The 23,299-nt window shown below is 49.6% G+C and overlaps 2 protein-coding genes and 2 pseudogenes across 4 annotated transcripts in view; all 4 read right to left on the bottom strand.

Annotated features, from left to right (window-relative positions):
- Positions 1–481: 481 nt before the first annotated feature.
- Positions 482–11,031, bottom strand: LOC308150448 (hepatocyte growth factor-regulated tyrosine kinase substrate-like; the record flags this gene model as incomplete). Its single annotated transcript, XM_080523276.1, has 7 exons — positions 482–868; positions 1,036–1,221; positions 9,190–9,323; positions 9,533–9,710; positions 9,865–10,005; positions 10,627–10,790; positions 10,893–11,031. Coding segments are annotated over 7 exons (1,038 nt in total), but the record flags the coding sequence as incomplete, so codon positions are not given.
- Positions 3,701–4,851, bottom strand: LOC308151745 (pre-mRNA-processing factor 40 homolog A-like; annotated as a pseudogene). The gene has a single exon. The product of its transcript is annotated as a pre-mRNA-processing factor 40 homolog A-like (transcript).
- Position 11,032: 1 nt separating the features above from the next.
- Positions 11,033–12,096, bottom strand: LOC308150447 (large ribosomal subunit protein bL12m-like; the record flags this gene model as incomplete). The annotated part of the gene is made up of 4 exons (XM_080523275.1): positions 11,033–11,116; positions 11,294–11,434; positions 11,603–11,674; positions 12,088–12,096. Coding segments are annotated over 4 exons (306 nt in total), but the record flags the coding sequence as incomplete, so codon positions are not given.
- A 399-nt stretch (positions 12,097–12,495) lies between these two features.
- The window catches only part of LOC308150446 (proteasome adapter and scaffold protein ECM29-like), a 32,802-nt pseudogene continuing 21,998 nt past the window's right edge, over positions 12,496–23,299 (bottom strand). The window contains exons 35-43 of the transcript in view: positions 22,377–22,495; positions 19,183–19,333; positions 17,644–17,709; positions 17,280–17,369; positions 17,083–17,149; positions 16,662–16,753; positions 16,171–16,237; positions 15,679–15,876; positions 12,496–12,542 (exon numbers count right to left, since the gene is read on the bottom strand). The product of the transcript in view is annotated as a proteasome adapter and scaffold protein ECM29-like (transcript). The remainder of the gene's footprint in view (positions 12,543–15,678; positions 15,877–16,170; positions 16,238–16,661; positions 16,754–17,082; positions 17,150–17,279; positions 17,370–17,643; positions 17,710–19,182; positions 19,334–22,376; positions 22,496–23,299) is intronic.

Genomic DNA, 23,299 nt, shown 5'->3' with positions numbered 1-23,299 from the left:
AGTGCACTACAAAGCTTTGTTCAAAACAAGAAGGCCATCTCTACTTGGTGGAGCTGTGTACAGTTAATTTGTGCATGGGTGAGGGGAAATGGAAAAACTACACTGGAATGTCAACTCTAGAGGTTAGGAGAGGTGGGTTAGTGCATTATATCTCTGGTGCTATCACTGGGACCATTTTGGCTGTGCTATCTGTCCTCAAGCTTCTCTCTCTCTCTCCCTCCCTCCACTCTCACAACATCTCTCTCAGCCAGAGCAAAAAGATTTCTCAGGACGAGCTGCACTCGTTTTCCATTTGCGGAAATAATAACGATTTAACACATGCAAATTCGCTTTAGAAAAATATGAGACAACGGATGGTTATGTCTTGTCTTTTTGATGTATATCATATTTTCTTACTAATTTTAACTATTATAGGACTGACTATTTGAGTTTCAGCAATTTTTTATAAGGAAATACTACATACATATCAGAGGACCAAAATAGAGAGAGGGAAGGTTGACAGATCTGCGGTGTGGTCACCCCCACCTAACCCTTCCACACCCCCAACCTCATTCTCAGGGGAGGAGGGTGGATGGCTAAGAGGGTAACATTTCTGTAACATCATCACAATATTTGCACATTGCCACAACATCACAGTAGGATTGTAAGATGTCTGTTTCCTGGGGATCCCACAAGCCCACAAGAGTGAGGACAGAAATGGGAGGAGAAGAGCGAAGGGAAGGGGTGGGTGTAGTGTGTTGGACCCTGCAGGTCAAGGCTGAAGGGCAGGCGGTCAGTCGAATGAGATGAGCTGTGCCTCTGCGCTTCCTGGGATGGCCTGGGGTTGCTGCTGCTGCACCTGCTGCTGAGGGCCACCAGGAGGAGCCATCTACACACAGAGACACAAACAAGAATGCTGAGAGGCGCTCGCTGATACAAAACACAGCTACACCACAAACATGCCAAAATGTCAGTTTGTCAGAGGTAAACGACAACTCATTGCGTATTCTGGTTTATACTGTTTGAGCGGAGGGAGAGAGGAAGCCATGAGCTCACCTGCTGCTGGTACATGGGCTGCTGGCCTTGCATGTAGGGCTGTTGGGGGGGCATGTTGGGGTCTTGACCGGGCAGTGCTGACATCATGTTCTGCATGGCGTACGGCTGGTAGCCCATGTAGCCCATGCCATTGGTAGGGGGTGCCTGTGGCATAGGGGGCATACTCTGGGCCTGGGACACGACGTTCTACAAAGGAAAGAGACCAGCATATCATTAAAGAGACCAGCATATCATTAAAGAGACCAGCATATCATTAAAAAAACACGCTAATGGACGTCTGTTGACCAAAACATCGGCATCTTCCCCAGATAAATACACTGCGTTCCAAATTATTATGCAAATGATATTTTTCTCAGATTTTCCTAAATAGTCGATGCAAATGACAATCAGTATAATTTTCAAGTCATCAACCGTTAGAGTATAATTCAAATTGTATTGAACAAACCTCCCAATGATGACAGTATTTTTTTTTTTAAATAAAAAACTCAAAATGCACTGTTCCAAATTATTATGCACAACAGAGTTTCAAAACATTTTATAGGTTGTAAAGAACTAAAAATGGTAATTTGATGAATTTAGGGTTAGGAGGTCATATTAGGAGGTCATATTTACTGAAATCAAAAGCTATTTCAAACAAAAACATCTTAACAGGTCAAGTTACATGTTAACATAGGACCCCTTCTTTGATATCACCTTCACAATTCTTGCATCCATGCCTATAGCAGCCAATGACACAGAGGTATTCTTTGCAGCATGACAGTGGGCTCAGAAATACATGAAGACTAATTTCCAAACAGTCTTGTTTACTGATGAGTGCCGTGCAACCCTGGATGGTCCAGATGGATGGAGTAGTGGATGGTTGGTGGATGGCCACCATGTCCCAACAAGGCTGCGACGTCAGCAAGGAGGTGGCGGAGTCATGTTTTGGGCCGGAATCATGGGGAGAGAGCTGGTAGGCCCTTTTAAGGTCCCTGAAGGTGTGAAAATGACCTCGGCAAAGTATGTAGAGTTTCTGACTGACCACTTTCTTCCGTGGTACAAAAAGAAGAACCGTGCCTTCCGTAGCAAAATCATCTTCATGCATGACAATGCACCATGTCATGCTGCAAAGAATACCTCTGTGTCATTGGCTGCTATAGGCATAAAAGGAGAGAAACTCATGGTGTGGCCCCCATCTTCCCCTGACCTCAACCCTATTGAGAACCTTTGGAGCATCCTCAAGCAAAATATATATGAGGGTGGGAGGCAGTTCACATCAAAACAGCAGCTCTGGGAGGCTATTCTAGCATCCTGCAAAGAAATTCAATCAGAAACTGTCCAAAAACTCACAAGTTCAATGGATGCAAGAATTGTGAAGGTGATTGTAACCAGGGAGTAGCTAAAAGGACTGTAGAATTTAGGAAGGGCTGGTTATCTAACTAACTCTGAGCTAAATAGGCAGTGTAGGAGGATACAGGCAGGGGGCGCCAGCAACCCTTTAGACTAGCAGTACTATCGTTAGCATTAGCATTAGCATTAGCATTAGCATTAGCATTAACATTAGCTAACAGACGACTAAACACACAGTAACGGTATCCCATATGAACAAACACATTTATTTATACAAATTATACACATCCCAAATATACTCCCTCCCCGCCGGCCACACACACACTCACTCACTCACAGTATCTGGCCTGAACAGGCTTAGAGTCCCGGACTGAAAGGAGCGCGTTGAGGCCTGGTTGGAGCTCGCATGTGCTTCGAGGAAGGTAGCAGACAAAGGGGGGGGGGTGACGTAGCAACTCGAAGGGAAAGGGGCTTCTTCGTAGTCCACGACGAGGTGTGAAGGGCTCAGGTCCGGGGGTCCACGGTAAGCTCCGGTGGAGTCAGCGGTCGGTCGCAATCCACTCGTGGAGGCGACGGCTCTGTCCAGCTTGGGTCTCGCTTGGTCCAACGTTAGCAGCCGGCTGCTGGCAAGGCTGGCTAACGGGGACACAGCTAAACGGGCTATCACAGTTGGGAACTCAATAATCACTATTCAGGTCTTCAGCTTCAGCACGGTGTGCGTGTTACTGACTCCGCCATCTTAGATCGACTTCTCGTTCGCTCTGCTTATTCTCACTCTCGTTACTCTCATCACTCTGATTCTCGTCACACTGACGCACAGAGCACTTCCGTCCCTATATATATCAACCGGACACAGCATCCGGGTCACGGACACACCCCGGATATACCACGTCATTAAACATATACATAAACATTACAATAACAATACATACACCTTCATGAAAACGTACATGAATAATATGGAAAATAATAAAGGAAAGAACAGGGGCAAAATAGGGCTGATTCGGGGAAACTAAACTGGCTCTAAATTGTGGGCCTTCATAACAGCCGCCCCATGAAACCCTCGGTTTCATTTAACTAGGGAAGGCACACTGGCTAGGCTGCTCTAGCAGCGTGAGGTAGGAGGTGATAGTGTCCTTCGTAATTTGAGGGAGCTCAATCAGGCGTGCCACAGGTCGGGTGTAAGTGCGACCACCAACGTCCACGATGGCCGTCCGCACCCTTCCATCCGGACCCGGCAGGACCTTGGTCACTCTGCCTGTCTGCCAGGCGGCGCGTGGAAGGGACTGGTCGATCACCAGTACCACGGCACCTTCGGACAAGTTGTCTCTCTCCCTCAGCAGAGTCTTCTGCTTCTCCTCGTCCTCTTCCTGAGCTGCTTGGCTTGTTCCTTCTCCTTCTTAGCCAGGTAAAAGAGGACGTCTTCATAGATCTCAAGCCTGTCTCTCTCTGGGACACAGCTCCAGACGTCCAGCTCTGCAAACATCTGCTCTGCTTCCTTGTATCTGGTGGTCGAGGACATTTGTCATGGTTCTCCAGGAATCGCTGATACGTCTCTTTAGACTCCTTGTACTTGATCCTGACCTCCTCCTCCGTCTGCACCTTGTAGGCATTAAACGCTTGCTTCTTCTCACTCAGCTTGGGCAGGGCGCTGTAGCTTGGGTCGTTGATGATCATTTTCATGGCTTGCTCCCATGACGCGTTGGATGAAACACCCTTCTCCTTCAGAAGCTCTTTGAAGGCCTGCTTGGCCTCCTCTTTTGTGTTCCACTTGTACGTTTTCTTCGCCAACTCCGGCCTTTCCTCCTTGGAGGCGTCTACAATACTGGCTGAGACTTCCATGGCTGACGTGTCCTCGACGGAGTTGACGGGTGCGTCAATGCTGACCTCGGCCACGTGAGGGTGCATGGCCACCTGCAGGTGTTCCTCGGCAACAGCTGTTGCCGCCATGGCCTCCATGTCCATCATGGTCGCCATGGTAGCAGCAGGATCAACCTGAAGAGTGGGGACGGGGGCGGTGCCAGGAGCTGCAGCTTCTACCGTCCCATTCTCCTCCGCTTTGATCATCGCTTCCAGATCTTCCAGCTCTTTGGGCTTGGTCCACCGGGACTCCTTAGTCTGGGAGTTGTAGTAGTAAGGCTTTCCCGTGTCAGACTTGTACTCCTTCCACGGGCACTTAGACAACATTTGCTCAGCAGGAGATTTCAGGTCGTCTGGTTTCTCCCATGAGGACTGTTTAGTCTCTGGGTTGTAGAAGTAGGTCTTCCCATCCAGAGACTTATGCTCTGTCCACAGAGACTTCTTCTTTGGTTGGTCATCCTGTGGTGAACCATTTGTGGTACTAACTGTTCCAGGTGCACTGGCAGCAATAGATTCCACTCCAGGCGGTCCTGTTGGCTGCATCGCTGCAGCTGGCATGTGATGGGGCATCATCATCCCGGGCATCATGGGTGGCATCATGCCTGGCATCTGCCCCATAGGGGGCATTCCCATCGGTGGGTAATGAGGCGGCATTCCAGGAGGTCCCATCATGTTGACTGAACAGTGAGCGTCCAGACTTGGCCACTCCGCAATAACGTGCGACCTGGTTGGTTGGTTTGCTTCTTCGGTTCGGACATGGAGGGATGACGTAGCTCTCCCGTCTCTATCTCTCCACTCGGTAGCGCCTTGGAGGGCCCACCCAAGCGCAGTCTTAACAGCCATCGGGAAGCCTCGTGGTCCTCTCAGCGGAGGACGGAGCGACACGATCAGTGCAGCGTTGTCCGAGCCGATGAGAAGGGTTGGCTCCGCTCCTTCTATCGGATGTAGGTCTACTCGCCGTAGGTGGGAATATCTTGCGCGTAATCTCTCCAGGGGGTAGTCGTAGCGGGAGAGCGCTAGCTGGTCTGCGGTGAAGACATTCCGAAGCCGATATCTGTCCGACGGCCGCCCCGCCGGGGAGATAGAGAAGTTGATTCTCGCCCCGGTGACCTCTTTAAGGTCGCGACGTATCGTGCGCAGAGTCAGCTTCTCCTCAGCCCCTTGGAGCCCCAACTGGCGCACTGCCGCCTGGAGAAGGATGGTCCGTTCCGACCCGTCGTCTAGAACGGCGTACGTGTCGTACACAGCGTTGTTGTGGTGAAGTCGGACCTTCACCACCTTCAGTAGGACCTTGGGGCCGCTGCTCTGGTTTGGGTCTAGATAGTAGACAGGTGTTTCCTCTTCCGGTGCGCTACCGGACCTAGGGCTTCTGGTGCCCTCCGTGGACCTGGCGAGGGAGACCTCGTGTAGGATGTTGAGGTGGACCTCCTCACAGCGGTTGCACTTTCTCCTCAAGGTGCAGTTCTTAGCCAGATGGTCGCGCCCACAGTTCCAGCACCTCTTGTTCTCCTCGAGCCACCTCTGCTTGGCCTCGGTACTCAGGTTGTTGAAGTCACTGCACTCATTGAACCAGTGCTCGCTGGTGCAGTACGGACATGGCGGTGGACCTCTCCGTCCCCTTTGAGGGGGTTGAGAGGAATCCTTTCCCTCAGGTCGGGCTTTCCTCTCTCTCCGAGGCTCCTCCTCCGTGTGCAGCACTCCTACTGGGCGTCCTCTGTTCGAGCTCGGCCCGTCCCAGCGGTCTCCCTTCTCCCTCTCCTTCTTCGGCTCAGCGTAACCCATGGCGTCTACGTTGGTGTCATGCACTTCCTCCAGTAGGAACTCCGCGAAGGCAGCCATGCTCAGACCCAACTTCCCGGGGTTACGAACGCGCTGCTGTCGCCGGAACCTCTCCTGCCGGAAGCGTGGGATCTTGCGGAGCAGCCGCTCTACGTTGGAGGTGCTGTTGATCTCGCTGGCGCCAGCTGGGCCCTGCGTCTTCAGCATTCCAACCAAGGTGTGCACGCGGAGCGCGAAGTCATCCAGCGCCCGTTCATCCTTGATGGGGGCCTGCTGTTCGAGGGCTTGCAGTTCAGCAAGGGCGTGGTTCCAGGGACGACCGTAGCGGGCATCCAAGTCGGCGAGCGCTCTGGTGTAAGGTGTCGGTGCGGAGGCATGGGCCAGAACCATGTTGTGGGCTCTGGGGTTCCTCACATGCTGAAGGAGAATCGCATATTTGTAGGACTCTGAGCAGGAGTCGTCCAAGAGCGTGTCTAGGCAGATGCGTAGTTCCACATACTGGCTCCTGTCCTCGTCCTTGAAGAAGGGGAACTTGGGTCCCTCCACCTGGGGAAACATCCTGTAGTGGATGATCGGGGCTGGAGTGACGGTCTGGGTGTCCGGCCTGCATGCCTCTTGGTTCACTGGAGGACCTAGGGGTGTGCTACGCTCTTGGGGAATGGCTCCCCTCCCGGGCAGCGACGCTGGCTCCCTCTGGGCCGCGTAGCGGTCGGGTCCCTGGTCCTCTTCTTTCCAGGTGGTCAGCTGGGCCTGTAGTTGGACAGTCATGGCGGGGGTCATGGAGCCATCGGCGGGGGGTTCAGGAGACGGCACTCGAGAGGGCCGTGCGGATGATGCTCTGGAGCTACGGGCCGACGGAGCTCTGCTGATGCACACGTCGCGCATGGTCTGCATCATTTCCGCCATCGTCTCCGCGTGCAGTTGCTCTCTCTCCATCTGGAGGCGCTCGCGTTCTAGCGCCTCCTGGCGCTGCCTCTCCGCCGCGCGTTCCGCCCCCTCCATCTGGAGGCGTTCACGTTCTAGCGCCTCCTGGCGCTGCCTCTCCGCCGCGCGTTCCGCCCCCTCCATCTGGAGGCGTTCACGCTCGAACTGGAGGCGTTCCCGCTCTAACGCCATCTCGGCCTGTTGGCGCATACATTCTGACAGCGCGGCACTACTCCCTCTGGAGTGCAGGCTATCCGCCCCAGAGGCAGAACTGCCCACGGAAACCCTGGACCGGGAGGAAGCCACTGAACGGCAGGAGCTAGGTCTCGGGCGCGCCGTACTGGGAGGCAGATCGTTAAGGCTGAGGCCCTCCCTCTTCCGCCCGCAGGCGCTGTCGGACCGGGCCTCTCCTTCCTGCTCTTCCGTTTCTACGGCAAAACCCTGCTGTTCTGCCATCTCATCCTCAGGCTGGTGCTCTTTGATGGCTGTCTCGGTGCTAGCCACCCGCGCGCCGGCGGACACCTCGGCCTCTCCGACCACTGTATCCCGTGGAGTGCGCTCCTCACTACCACTCAGTGAGCTTTCGAGCTCAAGCTCATACTCCTGTAACCTCGGAGGCAACCGCGGGACTCTCTGTGGTCGTGGCTCTGGCTCAGGGGGCGGAGAAGGGGGGGTAACTGTCTTGTCTGGTTGGCTGCGCTCAGCCATGCTATCACTACACAACCTATCCGGCTCGAAGGACCAATTGTAACCAGGGAGTAGCTAAAAGGACTGTAGAATTTAGGAAGGGCTGGTTATCTAACTAACTCTGAGCTAAATAGGCAGTGTAGGAGGATACAGGCAGGGGGCGCCAGCAACCCTTTAGACTAGCAGTACTATCGTTAGCATTAGCATTAGCATTAGCATTAGCATTAGCATTAACATTAGCTAACAGACGACTAAACACACAGTAACGGTATCCCATATGAACAAACACATTTATTTATACAAATTATACACATCCCAAATATACTCCCTCCCCGCCGGCCACACACACACTCACTCACTCACAGTATCTGGCCTGAACAGGCTTAGAGTCCCGGACTGAAAGGAGCGCGTTGAGGCCTGGTTGGAGCTCGCATGTGCTTCGAGGAAGGTAGCAGACAAAGGGGGGGGGGTGACGTAGCAACTCGAAGGGAAAGGGGCTTCTTCGTAGTCCACGACGAGGTGTGAAGGGCTCAGGTCCGGGGGTCCACGGTAAGCTCCGGTGGAGTCAGCGGTCGGTCGCAATCCACTCGTGGAGGCGACGGCTCTGTCCAGCTTGGGTCTCGCTTGGTCCAACGTTAGCAGCCGGCTGCTGGCAAGGCTGGCTAACGGGGACACAGCTAAACGGGCTATCACAGTTGGGAACTCAATAATCACTATTCAGGTCTTCAGCTTCAGCACGGTGTGCGTGTTACTGACTCCGCCATCTTAGATCGACTTCTCGTTCGCTCTGCTTATTCTCACTCTCGTTACTCTCATCACTCTGATTCTCGTCACACTGACGCACAGAGCACTTCCGTCCCTATATATATCAACCGGACACAGCATCCGGGTCACGGACACACCCCGGATATACCACGTCATTAAACATATACATAAACATTACAATAACAATACATACACCTTCATGAAAACGTACATGAATAATATGGAAAATAATAAAGGAAAGAACAGGGGCAAAATAGGGCTGATTCGGGGAAACTAAACTGGCTCTAAATTGTGGGCCTTCATAACAGTGATATCAAAGAAGGGGTCCTATGTTAACATGTAACTTGACCTGTTAAGATGTTTTTGTTTGAAATAGCTTTTGATTTCAGTAAAGTTGACCTCCTAATATGACCTCCTAACCCTAAATTCATCAAATTACCATTTTTAGTTCTTTACAACCTATAAAATGTTTTGAAACTCTGTTGTGCATAATAATTTGGAACAGTGCATTTTGAGTTTTTTATTTAAAAAAAAAATACTGTCATCATTGGGAGGTTTGTTCAATACAATTTGAATTATACTCTAACGGTTGATGACTTGAAAATTATACTGATTGTCATTTGCATCGACTATTTAGGAAAATCTGAGAAAAATATCATTTGCATAATAATTTGGAACGCAGTGTAGGAAGTAGCAAGAAAGTCAGTGTGCTCAAGTTTTTCCTTTTCAACATTTATATCATTCAACATCTTTTGGCCTGGTTCGTGCCGACTGAACACGACCCTGGTTTGAAAGTCAGCCTCCTTTTACCTGGTAGCCCTGTGTGGGCGTGGGCTGGTAGTTAGAGTAGGCAGGACTGGTGGTGGGTGGAGCCTGGCCAGGAGGTGCAGGCTGGCCATTGGTGCCTGCTGGCTGGTACATGTAGGCATTCACCATGTTGGGGTCTAGAGCCGGGAGACAAACAAGACGTTAGTCCATAGAAGACTCCTACACGCGACAACATTATTCTGGCACGTCAAATAGTGTTAAAGACGTCAAGCTTGCTTTTATTCTTTGAATTGGATTATTTTGCCACTGATATGTAAAACACATAAGCAAAGAGAAAAAAAAAAAAATTCAACCACCAGGCTTGACACTCTACTGCCCTACTCACCTGTGGGGGGCATGGCCTGGTATTGCCCAGGCCCAGGCTGCCCAGGCTGGTTCATGTAGACATTGTGCATGGGCGACCCTTCCACTGATCCAGCAGGGCTGAAGGTGCCAGGGTAACTGGGGGGGCCGGCAGGCTGGTACACCACGCCTCCTGCCACATTGGGGGGCAAAGACTGCATCTGCACATCAGAACAAAGCAGATAAGAGGAGAGGTTCATAAAACATAGCGCATTTTACAACATTTGAGAAACATACAATGATCTCTAAACGGAGGGTAGATGTATGCAGAACATAGTGTGGATCCTCCATAGTGTACGGATCTCTATGGTGTACCTGGGCGTAGGGCAGAGAGAAGGCGGGCATCTGGGCCCGCATCTGGATGGTGTGTTTCTGCTGTTCCAGGCGCATCTGCCTCTCTTTCTCCTGCTCCTGCAGACGCTGGATGGCCAGCTGCCTCTGCATCTCCAAGTACTCCTGAAACACAGAAACAACGTCAGCCACACTTCCACCACGCACCAGCTCCTGTGACTCAACCCCCTTCTCCTTGGTATGGCAAATTCGGAGCTTGAAAATCGTTCAAATCGTGCCCCGCGGTGGTGTAGCGGTCTAAGCACTGGCCACTAGTGCATGCTGCCCACCGGGGACTGGGTTCGAATCCCAGCTCGCCAGATCCGGATATGGCTGGGGCACACACGGGGAGCGGCATATTGGGCGGCCGCTCCCGAGGGTGGTATAGGAGTATTTCCGGACAAGGATCCTTCGCGCAACAGCGCCCCCGGGGTGCCGGAATAACAGGTGCTGGGCTCGAGGAGCCAGTCAGCTAGTCTGCCTGGCGGCCTCTTCTGGGACTGCCGGCCACGGGGTCGTGCGACGGATCCTTCGCAATAGGCAGGGGATAATTGGATGCTAGGTTGGGTTTAATTGGCTACCAAATTGGGTGAAAAAGGGATAAAATCAAAAAAAAAAAAAAAAATAAATCGGTCAAATCACGGTCAAGGTCAATAATATTCCCATTTCATGAGTCGCCTTCAGGATACAGTTGTGTTAGGTCACTGAGTAAGTCCGTGTCCGGTTCTTCTTAGGGCTTTCCCTCACCTGTTTCTTCTGCCTCATGATCTCTAGTTTCTGCGCCAGCTGGATCTGCCTCTGTCTCTCTGCGGCGCGACGCAGCTTCTCTCTGTGTTCGTCCCGCAGGGCGTTGAGAGCGGCCCGCGCGTCTCGCACCTGAGTCAGCTTGTCCTGCAGCCCCTCGTAGTACACTGCCAACGGACGTGGAGAGATGGGTTCAGTTGGTGACACGTTACTGAGACAGACAGACACAGACACACAGACACACAGACACAGACACAGCTAGTACTCACGTCTCTTCTCATCCAGCTGGTTAAGGATGTCCAACAGTTGCGGGTGCATGTTGTTGATGGACTGGAAGAGTGAGAGCACGGCACTGTCGTTGGTGATGCTGCGCCCACGCATGTGGTTGCTCTTCATGCGGTTCAGCTTCCAGGGCTGCTTTCAGTTTTCCTGCCTCCTCTTTGGACACGTTGGCCCGGATATCCTGGGGCAGGGACTCCACCAGCCTCTTCGACTATTGGAGGAAGAACAAGAGGTGATGAGTGATAGAACTGATCCTACATGGTGCATGCGTAAGAGTACATTATCCAAATGATTTTTGACTTTGTATGTCATGTTCGGCAGGATAAAAGCATCACCAGCTGTAACAATATACAGAGACCAGAAGCACAGCATTTTGAATGAGACTTACCTGCACCAGGTTCAAGCCTTGGATACAGTTCTTCACTTCCTTTATGAGTTTGACTTTGTCAGCTGCCTTTAGTTCTGTCAGCTTTACTGTGAAATGAGTCTTCTCCTTCTTGACTGGTGATGCCTCCCCCTCCTTCACTGCCTGTTTACACAGAATAAGAAAGAATGGAAGATTACACATGCCATAATGCATGGAATGCACGCTAAATACATATGTATAAAATCAAACAAACATCATCAAGTATTTCCCCATAGATTAAGTCACTTTGCAGAACAAGATTGATTAAAACTGACTCCAGGCCTGTCTTACCAGAGGTGTAGGTGCTGCCGCTGCCATCGCCCCCATAGGCATCATACCAACATCCTGGATATTAAGGGTTTTCTGTGACAAAAACACACAGCAAAGGCTGTTACTGAACAAGACTCCAGAAATGGGTTTTTCCATAGGTCAAGTGTGTGTGTGTGTGTGTGTGTGTGTGTGTGTGCGTGCGCGTGCGTGCGTGTGTTCCATCATCCCCTCTAGAAGCTGGGAAGCTGTCTAGAACTTCCATTTGGGAAGGGGCGCGCACACACACACACAATCCTATTAACCAGGTAATCTCTGAGCCTATCTGCCATATGCTCATCCACCACCAGTCTCCATATTTCTTTAGCTTCTTTCACACAGCCCAAGAACAGGTGAGACTGTCAGAGAGATTCAATGTTTTATTTGACAGTGCTTTCAAGACTTTCCAAGAGTCATGACCTTATGGAGAACTATATTCTGGATGACTATAAAAAAATGGTTTTATCTACCCAGACCATGCTGCTGTTTCCTCTGGCTGACAGGAACCAGGGATGACCTGTCGTCGGTGTTGTGATGTGTAATGCATGGAATGCTATGAGTCATGGTATCAAACACGCGTACAACACCCTCAAGTATAACATGCATGATATCTTGTGGTGTTTGATTGATTATATAATCAAAGTGATTGCTACCATTGCTATGCTGACGACACACAACTCTGCATTAAACTGGACCCAACCCCTCAGTCAACCTCATCTGCACTCACCATCTGCCTGGAGGAGATAAAGGCGTGGATGAGAGTTAACTTCCTTCAATTAAATAGCTGCAAAACAGAAGCCATCCTCATCGGCACCCCTCACCAGGTTAAATCATCCCCCATAACAAGCAGCACTTTCTCTGGACAGGTTATCCCTCTGTCATCCGTCGTCACCAACCTTGGTGTTCGAATGGACCCCCACCTCAACTACGAGGCCCACATTAAACACATATCCAAAACGTCATTCTTCCACCTTAGAAATATAGCAAAACTCCGCCCCAGCCTGTCTTTGCCCGATGCCGAGAAGTTAGTCCATGCCTTTGTCTCCTCCAGGCTCGACTACTGCAACGCACTTCTCATCGGGATCCCTAGCAAGAGCCTTCAGAAGCTCCAGTACATTCAGAACAGCGCTGATAGGATCCTGATGAGAGTGCGCAAATACGATCACATCACCCCCATCCTCCACTCACTACACTGGCTTCCCATCTCCTCTCGGATCATTTACAAAATCTCACTGTTAACCAGGGTTCGAGTTATGTGGGAGCCAATGGGAGCTGAGCTCCCATAGAGATGGTCTGAGGCTCTCTGAGCTCCCATGAAGGCAGTAAAATCAAAAATCTGTGGGGGTCGCTAATAATACATTACCACAACTATTATTTGATCAAAATGTCAATGTAATGAATATTATTTAATTTATATTATAAATATTGTAAAATAAACAAGTTTTTCAAAAGAACTACGCGCACCATTAATCTCCTGTGAATGACAGTATGCCTTTGACTGCCTGCACTTCACCACCAAGACACCATGGGGCGCAGTAGAATATTGTGCAACAGCAAAAGGTTGATTAATCAGCTGTGCGGTAAACCGTTGGAACACACAGTGCACAGCTGATTAATCAATTAAACCAATAGAGTGAGACACCAGTTGCCTTTCAGGAAGTAGTGAGATCGTGCACCTAGCCTATTATTGAGAAGCAAACATTCATTCATTAGCTATACAGGAGTATATACATACAGTAGCTACCATGCCGCCCAAAAAAAGGCCACTGCTGCCGACCGGGTCATCAAGCCTAGAAAATGTCGGGTTTTTATCAAAGAAACCTGCTATGACACCTAACGTTAGCCCTGCTGCTACTACTGTTACTACTACTGCTGCTACTACTGAGGACTCTGCTACCTACTGAAAACAGACCACTCAGCCTACTGAAAACAGACCACTCAGCCTACTGAAAACAGACCACTCAGCCTACTGAAAACAGACCACTCAGCCTACTGAAAACAGACCACTCAGCCTACTGAAAACAGACCACTCAGCCTACTGAAAACAGACCACTTTGGTCTATCTTGTCTCTGTAAAGGTAAGGTGGCTTTTACTTTTTACTAACCTAGTGTACTAACCTAATGTATTTTTCGCTCCTTCTGTATAGCAAAAATAACAAAATTATTGGCCGAGATACATGTGTGACTATCGCTTTTATAGCTGTTGTTTCATGTGGGGCTGTTGATGTGGTGAAATGAGTAGCCTGCAGCTGTAGCGTCAGGATATGTTGGGATTTGAGGATGAGGATGATGTTTCTGTACCGGTACCGTTTTTAAAGTATCGATTTGTCACCGGTATCGAATAAAACCCAAACTGTACCCAACCCTAACTATATGTTTACATGCCAACTAATTAGCTAATTCATTTCTTTCATTTAGAGCTGAGGGGAGCAACAGAGAGACGGACAACAGGACAGCAACAGAGAGACAGACAACAGGACAGCAACAGAGAGACAGACAACAGGACAGTAACAGAGAGACAACGGGAGAGGAGAGCAATAGAGACAGAACTGAATGCACTGAACCTTTTTTTTATTCTTTGCATTATTAACACTGTTGTGTTATTGTGTTATTAAAGTGTTTAAGTGTTTTATGGTAAAGCATTATGAGTGGTGTGTGTGAGAGATTGAGATTGAGATAACGTTTATTGCCACTATGCGTTACACATATAGGAATTTGCTTCGTCACCACAGCAAGTGCGTTTATACTTTTTTCACATATCAAAAAACAGGACAACACAACAACAACACAGGACAGACAACAGTGCATTGGATAGTGCGGTATAAAGTAAAGTGCAGTGCAGAGTTTTTTTTTACAGAGTCCAGTTCAGTCCTGGGCAGACTTGGGGGCGGGGGGGGGGGGGAAGCCAGAGTCATTTAACAGCCTGGCGGCTGAGGGGTAGAAGCTGAGCCTGTGGCGGGCCTTAAGTGCCTTAGGCAGCCGCAACCTTCTTCCAGAGGGAAGCAGGGTGAGGAGGCCGTGGCCGGGGTGGAAGGGGTCAGCCATGATCTTCCTTGCCCTCCTCAGAGCCCTGGTGTCATGCAGGGAGTTGAGGGAGGGCAAGGGACAGCCGATCACCCTCTCTGCTGAACGTCGCACCCGCTGCAACTTGGCCTTGTCCTTGGTCGTTGCAGCAGGGAACCAGGTGATGATGGAGTGGGTGAGGATGGATTCTATGATGGCCGTGTAGAACTGGACCATCATGGACCTCGGCAGCCTGAGTTTCCTCAGCTGCCGGAGGAAGAACATCCTCTTCTGGGCCTTCTTTGTGAGGACCTCGGTGTTCTGCTCCCACTTTAGGTCCCGGGAGATGGTCATGCCTAGAAAGCGGCATGACTCCACGGAGGCCACCGGGGTACCTCCCAGCGTGATGGGAGGGGGCAGGGCTGCTTTCCTTCGGAAGTCCACCACCATCTCCACTGTTTTTAGAGCATTTAGCTCCAGATTGTTTAAGCTGCACCATCTCTGCAGCCCCTCGATCTCACCCCTGTAGGCAGATTCGTCCCCCCCGGAGATGAGGCCCACCAGGGTGGTGTCGTCTGCAAACTTCAGGAGCTTGACCGAGGGGTGGCGGGAGACACAGCTGTTGGTGTAGAGGGAGAATAGTGCTGGAGACAGGACGCAGCCCTGCGGGGAGCCCGTGCTGGTGGTCCTGGAGCTGGAAATGCTCTTCCCCAGCTTGTGTGTGCAGGAATCTCGTGAGTTGTATATTTTGGGGAGGAGGGAGGCTTGTGTATGGGGGCGGGGGGTCCTCACACAAAGGAGTAGCCTAGGGCCACTGACCACCTTAATCCGCTACTGCCTATAGCTAATTAAAACTTGTAAGTCCCATCGCTGTGTGGGCATGATTCGCGCGTGCATGAGAACATTTCGCACTGTTATTTTGGAGACCCCCACAGAGTTCAGCTTATAACTCGAACCCTGCTCCTGAGCCACAGTCGCCTCTATATGCATGCATGCGTGTGTACCCATTCATTTTCTGAACAGGCGTGCATGCGTCCATGCATGCCTGCGTGTCTCACCGGGCACGTGGTCCTGCCACACCTCGGTCCAGAGCGCAGCGTCGCGGCCCTCCCCCTTCTCCTCCTCGGGGCCGGGGGCCTGGTGCATGCCCAGGAAGGCCAGGGGCAGGGCGGCCGTGGCCTGGCCCTTCAGCACGTCTGGGCTGTAGTGGCTGATGGCGTGGACCGTCAGGGCGCACAAGGACTTGTACACCGGCTCTGAGAGGAGGAGGGAGGGGGGTGAGACATTTTCAGTACTAGTCAAAGAAATAGAAACAGGTGTATCTATCTATCTATCTATCTATCTATCTATCTATCTATCTATGAATACATGTACACTGGCTCTGAGGGAGGAGGGGGGGGGGGGGGGGGGGGGAGAGTGGGGGAGGAGGAGAGGCATTTTCCGTACTAGTCAGAGAAATCGAAAAAGGTGTATCTGTCTGTCTGTCTGTCTGTCTATCCATCTGTCTATCAATCCATCCATCCATTTATCCATCCATGTTGTTGTCTTACCTTCTTTCTCTAGATACCAGGTGTTGAGTTTCAGCAGGAGTTTCTCCACGCTTGTGTCCTTCGCCGTCTGAAGTCCACAGAAAACACACCTTACGTTATACCTCACAGAAAACACACCTTACGTTATACCTCACAGAAAACACACCTTACGTTATACCTCACAGAAAACACACCTTACGTTACACCTCATAGAAAACCCACCTTACGTTACACCTCATACGTTATACCTCACAGAAAACACACCTTATATATATGACCTTATACCTCATAGCTGAACAACCCTAAAAAAACTGAGGTTTTAGATTGTCATGTATTTGCACACAGGACAGGGAGACATCGACAAACTAAATAAACCCATATATACCATTGTAGAGTGGGATCTGACCACTAGGGGGCAGTAGTGCCATTGCTGTGTACAGTAACCCACCTCTCTCCATCGACATATAATAAGAGTAAGACTGAGGTAAAGATGGAGGGTAGACGTGTCTCACCCTGACCAGGTGTCCGAGGGCGAAGGCGAAGGCCGCCTGCACCACGCTGCTGCGGTCGTGAACCCCGTTCAGCAGAGCGCTCATCAGCTTACCTACACACACACACACACACGCAGACGCAGACACACACACACACACGCAGACACACACACACACACACACACACACACACACATTAACATGGGATGGTAGGTGTGTGTAGACAGTGTAGAGGAGATGGTAGGTGTAGAAAAGGAGGTGTGTGTAGGTGTCGAGAAGGAGGTGGTGTGTGTAGAGGAGGAGGTGTGTGTAGGTGTAGAGGAGGAGGTGTGTGTAGAGGAGGAGGAGTGTGTAGAGGAGGAGGAGGTGTGTGTAGAGGAGGAGGTGTGTGTATAGATTGGGATGGTAGGTGTGTGTGTGTGTAGAGGAGGTGGTGTGTCACCTGAATAGGGTGTCAGGTCTTGGGGACACTGGACGGTCAGGGACACGATCACACTGGCACAGCCCGCCTGCAGGGGACACACGTCAGACCGGGGGGGGGGGGGGTGTTAGTCTTTCCTAATGCCTGCTTCTAGGCAGTGTGGTTGAGATAGGAGGTGTGTGTGTGTGTATGTGTGTGTGTGCGTGTGTGTGTGTTACCTTGGTACCCAGGCCCACGCCACTCTTGAGCAGGTCACAGAGCTTGGGGACGAGCTCCCCCAACACAGACACATCCAGATGCTGCAGACACTGTGGAGAGAGAGAGGGGGGGGGAGAGAGAGAGAGAGAGGGGGGGGGAGAGAGAGAGAGAGAGAGAGAGAGAGAGAGAGAGAGAGAGGGGGAGGGAGAGAGAGAGAGAGAAAGAGGGGGGGGGGAGGGAGAGAGAGAGAGAGAGAGAGAGAGAGAGAGAGAGAGAGAGAGAGAGAGAGAGAGAGAGAGAGAAGAAGACAATTAAATCACTGGTATCTTTAAGAGCAGGAGGTCATCTTGAGGTGTCGCATGTTGACAGGTGTGGTGGTCTCACCATGTTGATGGTCTCCATCATGGGAGAAGACTTGGCCGCACTGATCCTAGCTGCATCCATGGCGTTCTACACACACACACACCAGACACACACACACACACACACCAGACACACACACACACACACACCAGACACACACACACACACACACACACACAGCAGAGTTCAGACGGTATCTTCAGACAAGCCCAGACCAGACTAGTGGATGTCAGAGCTAGTTGCTGAGATTGCCAAACCCAGACCAGACTAGCCGACGTCAGAGCTAGGTGGTTTAGGTTAGCTAGGGTTGACGAGCCCAGGGGCCTCATTCATAAAGAAATACTTGAACGTCATCTTTGACTTTCACGTAAGCACATTTTTCTAAACGGACGTGAGCATTATTTAAAAAACGGGCTGAGATGGTTTAAAGTTGCGTACGTGCTTCCTTCTATAAATACCAAACATACTTGGAATTGAACGCAGGTGAATGAGGTTTGTATTAACGCCCTGTGATAGAGGCTCAATTATAGCGGCTGAATGAAGCCAAGTGCTATAATATAATATAATACAGACAGACAATACTGACAATATTATGTCTGTATTATATTATATTATAGCACTTGGCTTCATTCAGCCGCTATTTGAGCCGCTATCACAGGGCGTTAATACTATATTATAGGGTAGGCGTGCGTCTGGAAGGGGAGAGGGCAGTAATACCACGTTCATTGATAAAATGACATAAGGGATGGAAAGGGGGGATGGCAGTTTTAGACGGGGGATGATTTGGACTGTTTTTATTTCAGGGGGGATGCCATTCCCCCTCATCCCGACTCAACTCGAAATCCAGTATCATTTAGCGCGTGGCCGGGCAAGGCATAGGCATGTTGAAGAGAGATAGATATAAAGAAAGACTGAAATACAATCATAAACATTAGTTCCCTTTCAATCTTGAATTAAACTCATTTTCTCGGCTGATAACAACATCGTTAATTTTATTACGAGCCACTTGCATGAATTACAGTAGGCAACGTTTTTCCAGTGCAGCTCACATGCCTGTAATAACTCCGCATAACCAGTAGGTAATGTACGTAAGCAAGTTGAATACTCGACGTCGAGCTACGATCGTTTCCACGATCAAATTGACTCACGTTGAAATTTTATAAATCACTACGTTGACGTGGTTTTCTACGTACGACACGGGTAAGATCAACATTTGATCTAAGCACCCGTTATGAACGAGGCCCCAGACCAGACTAGTGGATGTCAGAGCTAGGTGGTTATCCCCAGACCAGACTAGAGGATGTCAGAGCTGCCCCAGACCAGACTAGAGGATGTCAGAGCTGCCCCAGACCAGACTAGAGGATGTCAGAGCTGCCCCAGACCAGACTAGTGGATGTCAGAGCTACCCCAGACCAGACTAGCGGATGTCAGAGCTGCCCCAGACCAGACTAGCGGATGTCAGAGCTGCCCCAGACCAGACCAGAGGATGTCAGAGCTGCCCCAGACCAGACTAGTGGATGTCAGAGCTACCCCAGACTAGAGGACGTCAGAGCTGCGTACCTTCTCCTGCTCCGTGGCGCGGAGGCTGAGGTAGTTGAGCACCTGGGGCTCCAGGGTGCTGAGGGCCTCCAGCAGGGCCGGGATGAGGCGGGGGGCGTGGGGCTTCAGCCTGGCCCCCGCCGTCTTGCTGACCTTCACCAGGGTCTGGATGCTGAGGGGTGGAGGGGGGGCAAGGGGGGGGCTCAGGTGAGGTGCAAGTTTTCAAAAATGCAATAGACACACTGGCATACACACACCTCAGTGTTTCCTCTATATGCATTTATTCGTGGCAGGCTGCCGCGAATACATTTTCTCCGCCACTAATTGATTCATTCCACTTTATGACCGGAGAACAGAAAAAAATCAGATTGAAGCTAGTTTAGGCCGCTTTCAGACCTACATTTCGTTCCGATTTAGGATGTAGTAAGTTACAATATGTTACAATGTTGCAATTAACCTCGTCGGCGACGCGCTTGCAAAACAGTTTTGTGATTGGTCCGAATTTAGCGGGACATTTGGATTTCTGGAAATCCCTTCCCTCTCTCTTCGCCCGTCGCCCGTCCCTTTAATCCCGTAAGCGTATCCTAATCGAAAATGCAACATCAACAGCGACGACCTTGGGTTCTTGCATTTACTGCTGTTCTCTGGTTCATGTTCTTATACCAGTGCTCACTATAGAGTATTTTAAATGAACATTCGTAATGTAGTCTAGTCTCTGATGTTCATGGTCAACTAAATCAGGCTATTTTGTGAAACAAATAATGTTCCCGAGCAGCCTCGCATCTAATGCTAGCTTCGAACTATTGATAGCATAAACGTTGGTAAATGTCACAAACGACACAGTATTGGCAGGGGGAAAGAAGGGGAGTCGAATTTTTATTGACAACGGATTTACATGCTGGAAAAACATGCAGCTAAAATTCAGGGAACATTTGGACAATAAGAGACACCATGGTGCGAAATAAGGGGGAGCTCGGGGAGCTATAGCTCACCTAGTGGTGACATGAGCTCCCCTGGAAACATGGTTTGTGACATTTTGGGGGAGCTCTAAAATATTCCGAATTGCGATGGATTTATTCCAAGTTGTGACGGATTTTACCTGGTGTAATATGATTTGTAGAGGCATACAATCTATTTTGATGTTGGTATTAGGTATATAAATGATATATAATAGCCTATATAGCCTACATATAGGCCTTTATTGGCTACAACTATGCGACAGTAACAGAGCGGGGTGCACTGACGCTGAACCCCTCATAGTGAGAAGTAGGTGGACAATGGTTGGTGCTGAAATAGCCGACATGCGGTGTGTGGTTTGAAAAAAGTAACGCCAGCTCAGTAAATAATTCAAACTTAATGTTTACTTATAGGCTATGTGACTGCACCACACATATGAACAGTAACAAAGCAAATGCAGTTTAATTTTATGAAAAACATTGACAACTAAATCGGCGCAAAAAAAAAAAAAAAAGCTGAATCCGCTTAGCCTATATGCTCCTGAAAAACATTTAACGACAGAGCAAATACGCTACATTACTAGGGATAATAATTACAATGAGCCATTCATTAAAAATAGAAAAAATAATATTAGGCTATTAAATCTCACTTAATGAGAAAACTGGCATCTCCCATCGGTCACTATTTGTTGGCTATCATATGGACGTCTTTGAGTGTCTAGAAAAGCGCTATAAGTCTAATGTATTATTATTATTTATTATTATTATGGACATCACTTTAATCCGGCAGTTCTCAAGGTTTTTATGCACCAATCGATTACTCTAGCACGTCTTTATCACATTCATTGACGAAAAGGACGACTCGCATGTATAGGTGGAAGGGAACATTCATTGTGAGCACGGAAGATGTGAGTCTCACAACGGCTTTGCATTGATGAAACCAGGTAGGATGAACGCATAGTTCGCTGTCCATTCCTGTTTAAATGCCCTGTTTCACCGTCAACTTTCCTCTTTAGACCTTTGGAGAGTGACATGATGTTTCTCTTGCTAGGTAGCAGGTTAAATGTTTAGCTAACTTCACCCGACACGCAAACAACCAATCCAATAATAATGTGACCTTGTCTGGGAGGAGGGGGGAATAATTATCAGAATAAAACTATGTTAAATAATTATTAGAATAAGTTAGGCTGCGCTACATCGTCAGTCCACACATTTATTTATCAAAACTATGGAAAAGGGTGAAACTACGTTGTTGAGAATCACAACACAAACTCGCTAGTCAAGCCAAAATACAGCAGCGAAATGGATTGGACTGCTACCTAGTTAACTAGAACACTACTGTACATTGTTAGCAGGCTCACAAAACAAGCCGTGTTAGTTGACTAGCGATGTGTCATTGATTTTATACAACGCGGTGTTCACATTTGTGTTCACATTTTTCGAAAGAAAAGTCAAAGCATTAGAACGTAGAACGGAAAATCGCATGCGCGCTTTGCGCACGGAAAGCCACCGGCCCCGAAATTCTCCAGATTTTTTTTTTCCGTCAGGAGAATTTTTTTTGCTTTAATCCCTGGGCTCCCCTGCACACCGTGATTTAATTCGCACACTGAGAGACACAATGGAGCTGTGGTCGCGTGGTCTAATTACAGGGCAATATGCGCGGGGCAAAAATAATCTATTGCCTCCCAAATCACCACGAACAGAACGGCGGAGGTACGGGTAAACAGGGCACTTTTTTTTATGTTGCCACCCTCTATTTTTCGGTGAAATTACGTCTTTGTATTGAGCGCCAGTGCGTGTTGCATACGCTACGCGCGCGAAAAAAGAACACTCCGCCACTAATGTGAAAAATCCTGGAGGAAACACTGCACCTTATATAAACACAGACACACACCTATAAACGCACACCTTATATAAACACACATACACACACCTTATGTAAACACACACACACCTATAAACACACACCTTATATAAATACACACACACCTTATATAAACACACATACACACACCTTATGTAAACACACACACACACCTATAAACACACACCTTATATAAATACACACACACCTTATATAAACACACATACACACACCTTATATAAACACAGATACACACACCGTATATAAAAACACCTTATATAAAAATACACACACACACACCTATACCTTATATAAACAGACACCCGCCAATGGACAGATGTGTGTGTGTGTGTGTGTGGAGGTGTGCGTGTGTGTGTGTGTGTGTGTGGTCTTACCTGAGCGAGCGGACCTCCGCCACGTTGCTGACGATGCCCTTGTCCAGCAGGGTGGGCAGCAGCACCGCCACGGTCCTCTGGGCCGCCACCCCCGAGGACTCACACATACGGGCACACACCTGGGGAGGGAGGGGAGAGTTAGACACACACACACACACACCTGGGGAGGGAGGGGAGAGTTAGACACACACACACACACACACACACCTGGGGAGGGAGGGGAGAGTTAGACACACACACACACACACCTGGGGAGGGAGGGGAGAGTTAGACACACACACACACACACACACCTGGGGAGGGAGGGGAGAGTTAGACACACACACACACACACAACACACACACACACACACCTGGGGAGGGAGGGGAGAGTTAGACACACACACACACACACACAACAAACACCTGGGGAGGGAGGGGAGAGTTAGACACACACACACACACACACACACACACACACACACACACTTGGGGAGGGAGGGGAGAGTTAGACACACACACACACACACACACACACACACACACACACCTGGGGAGGGAGAGCATTTACATTTTGGCATATAGCAGACGCCTTATTCCAAAGCGACTGACAATCGATACATTTGACTAAGCAAGTGAATCATCAATTCACCAGTCATAGCAGGAAGAGTAATCTAGCTCAGGCCAGGGGCCATTGGCAGTCATCGTGATGGAGAGCAGCGTTAAGCCCCTTTCACACATACGAGCCTTCCCAGTATATTCCATGCAATTTCCAGGGTCGACGTAAGTCTGAATGGTACAGACCAGGGAAATCCGCTCGGGCAATTACCCTGGTTGAGACCATGTATAATTCCATGCAATTTACAGGGTCGCTGCATGTCTGAATGAAAGCCTGAAGATTGCCTGGTCAGTCTCCTTTCACAGCTGCCTCGGGCAACCAGCAG

Source organism: Nansenia antarctica (assembly GCF_963989245.1).
Source record: "Nansenia antarctica genome assembly, chromosome: 2".
NCBI classification, from domain to species: domain Eukaryota; kingdom Metazoa; phylum Chordata; class Actinopteri; order Argentiniformes; family Microstomatidae; genus Nansenia; species Nansenia antarctica.
The sequence above is the reverse complement of the archived record's forward strand: the minus strand, read 5'-3'. Positions and strand labels throughout refer to the sequence as shown.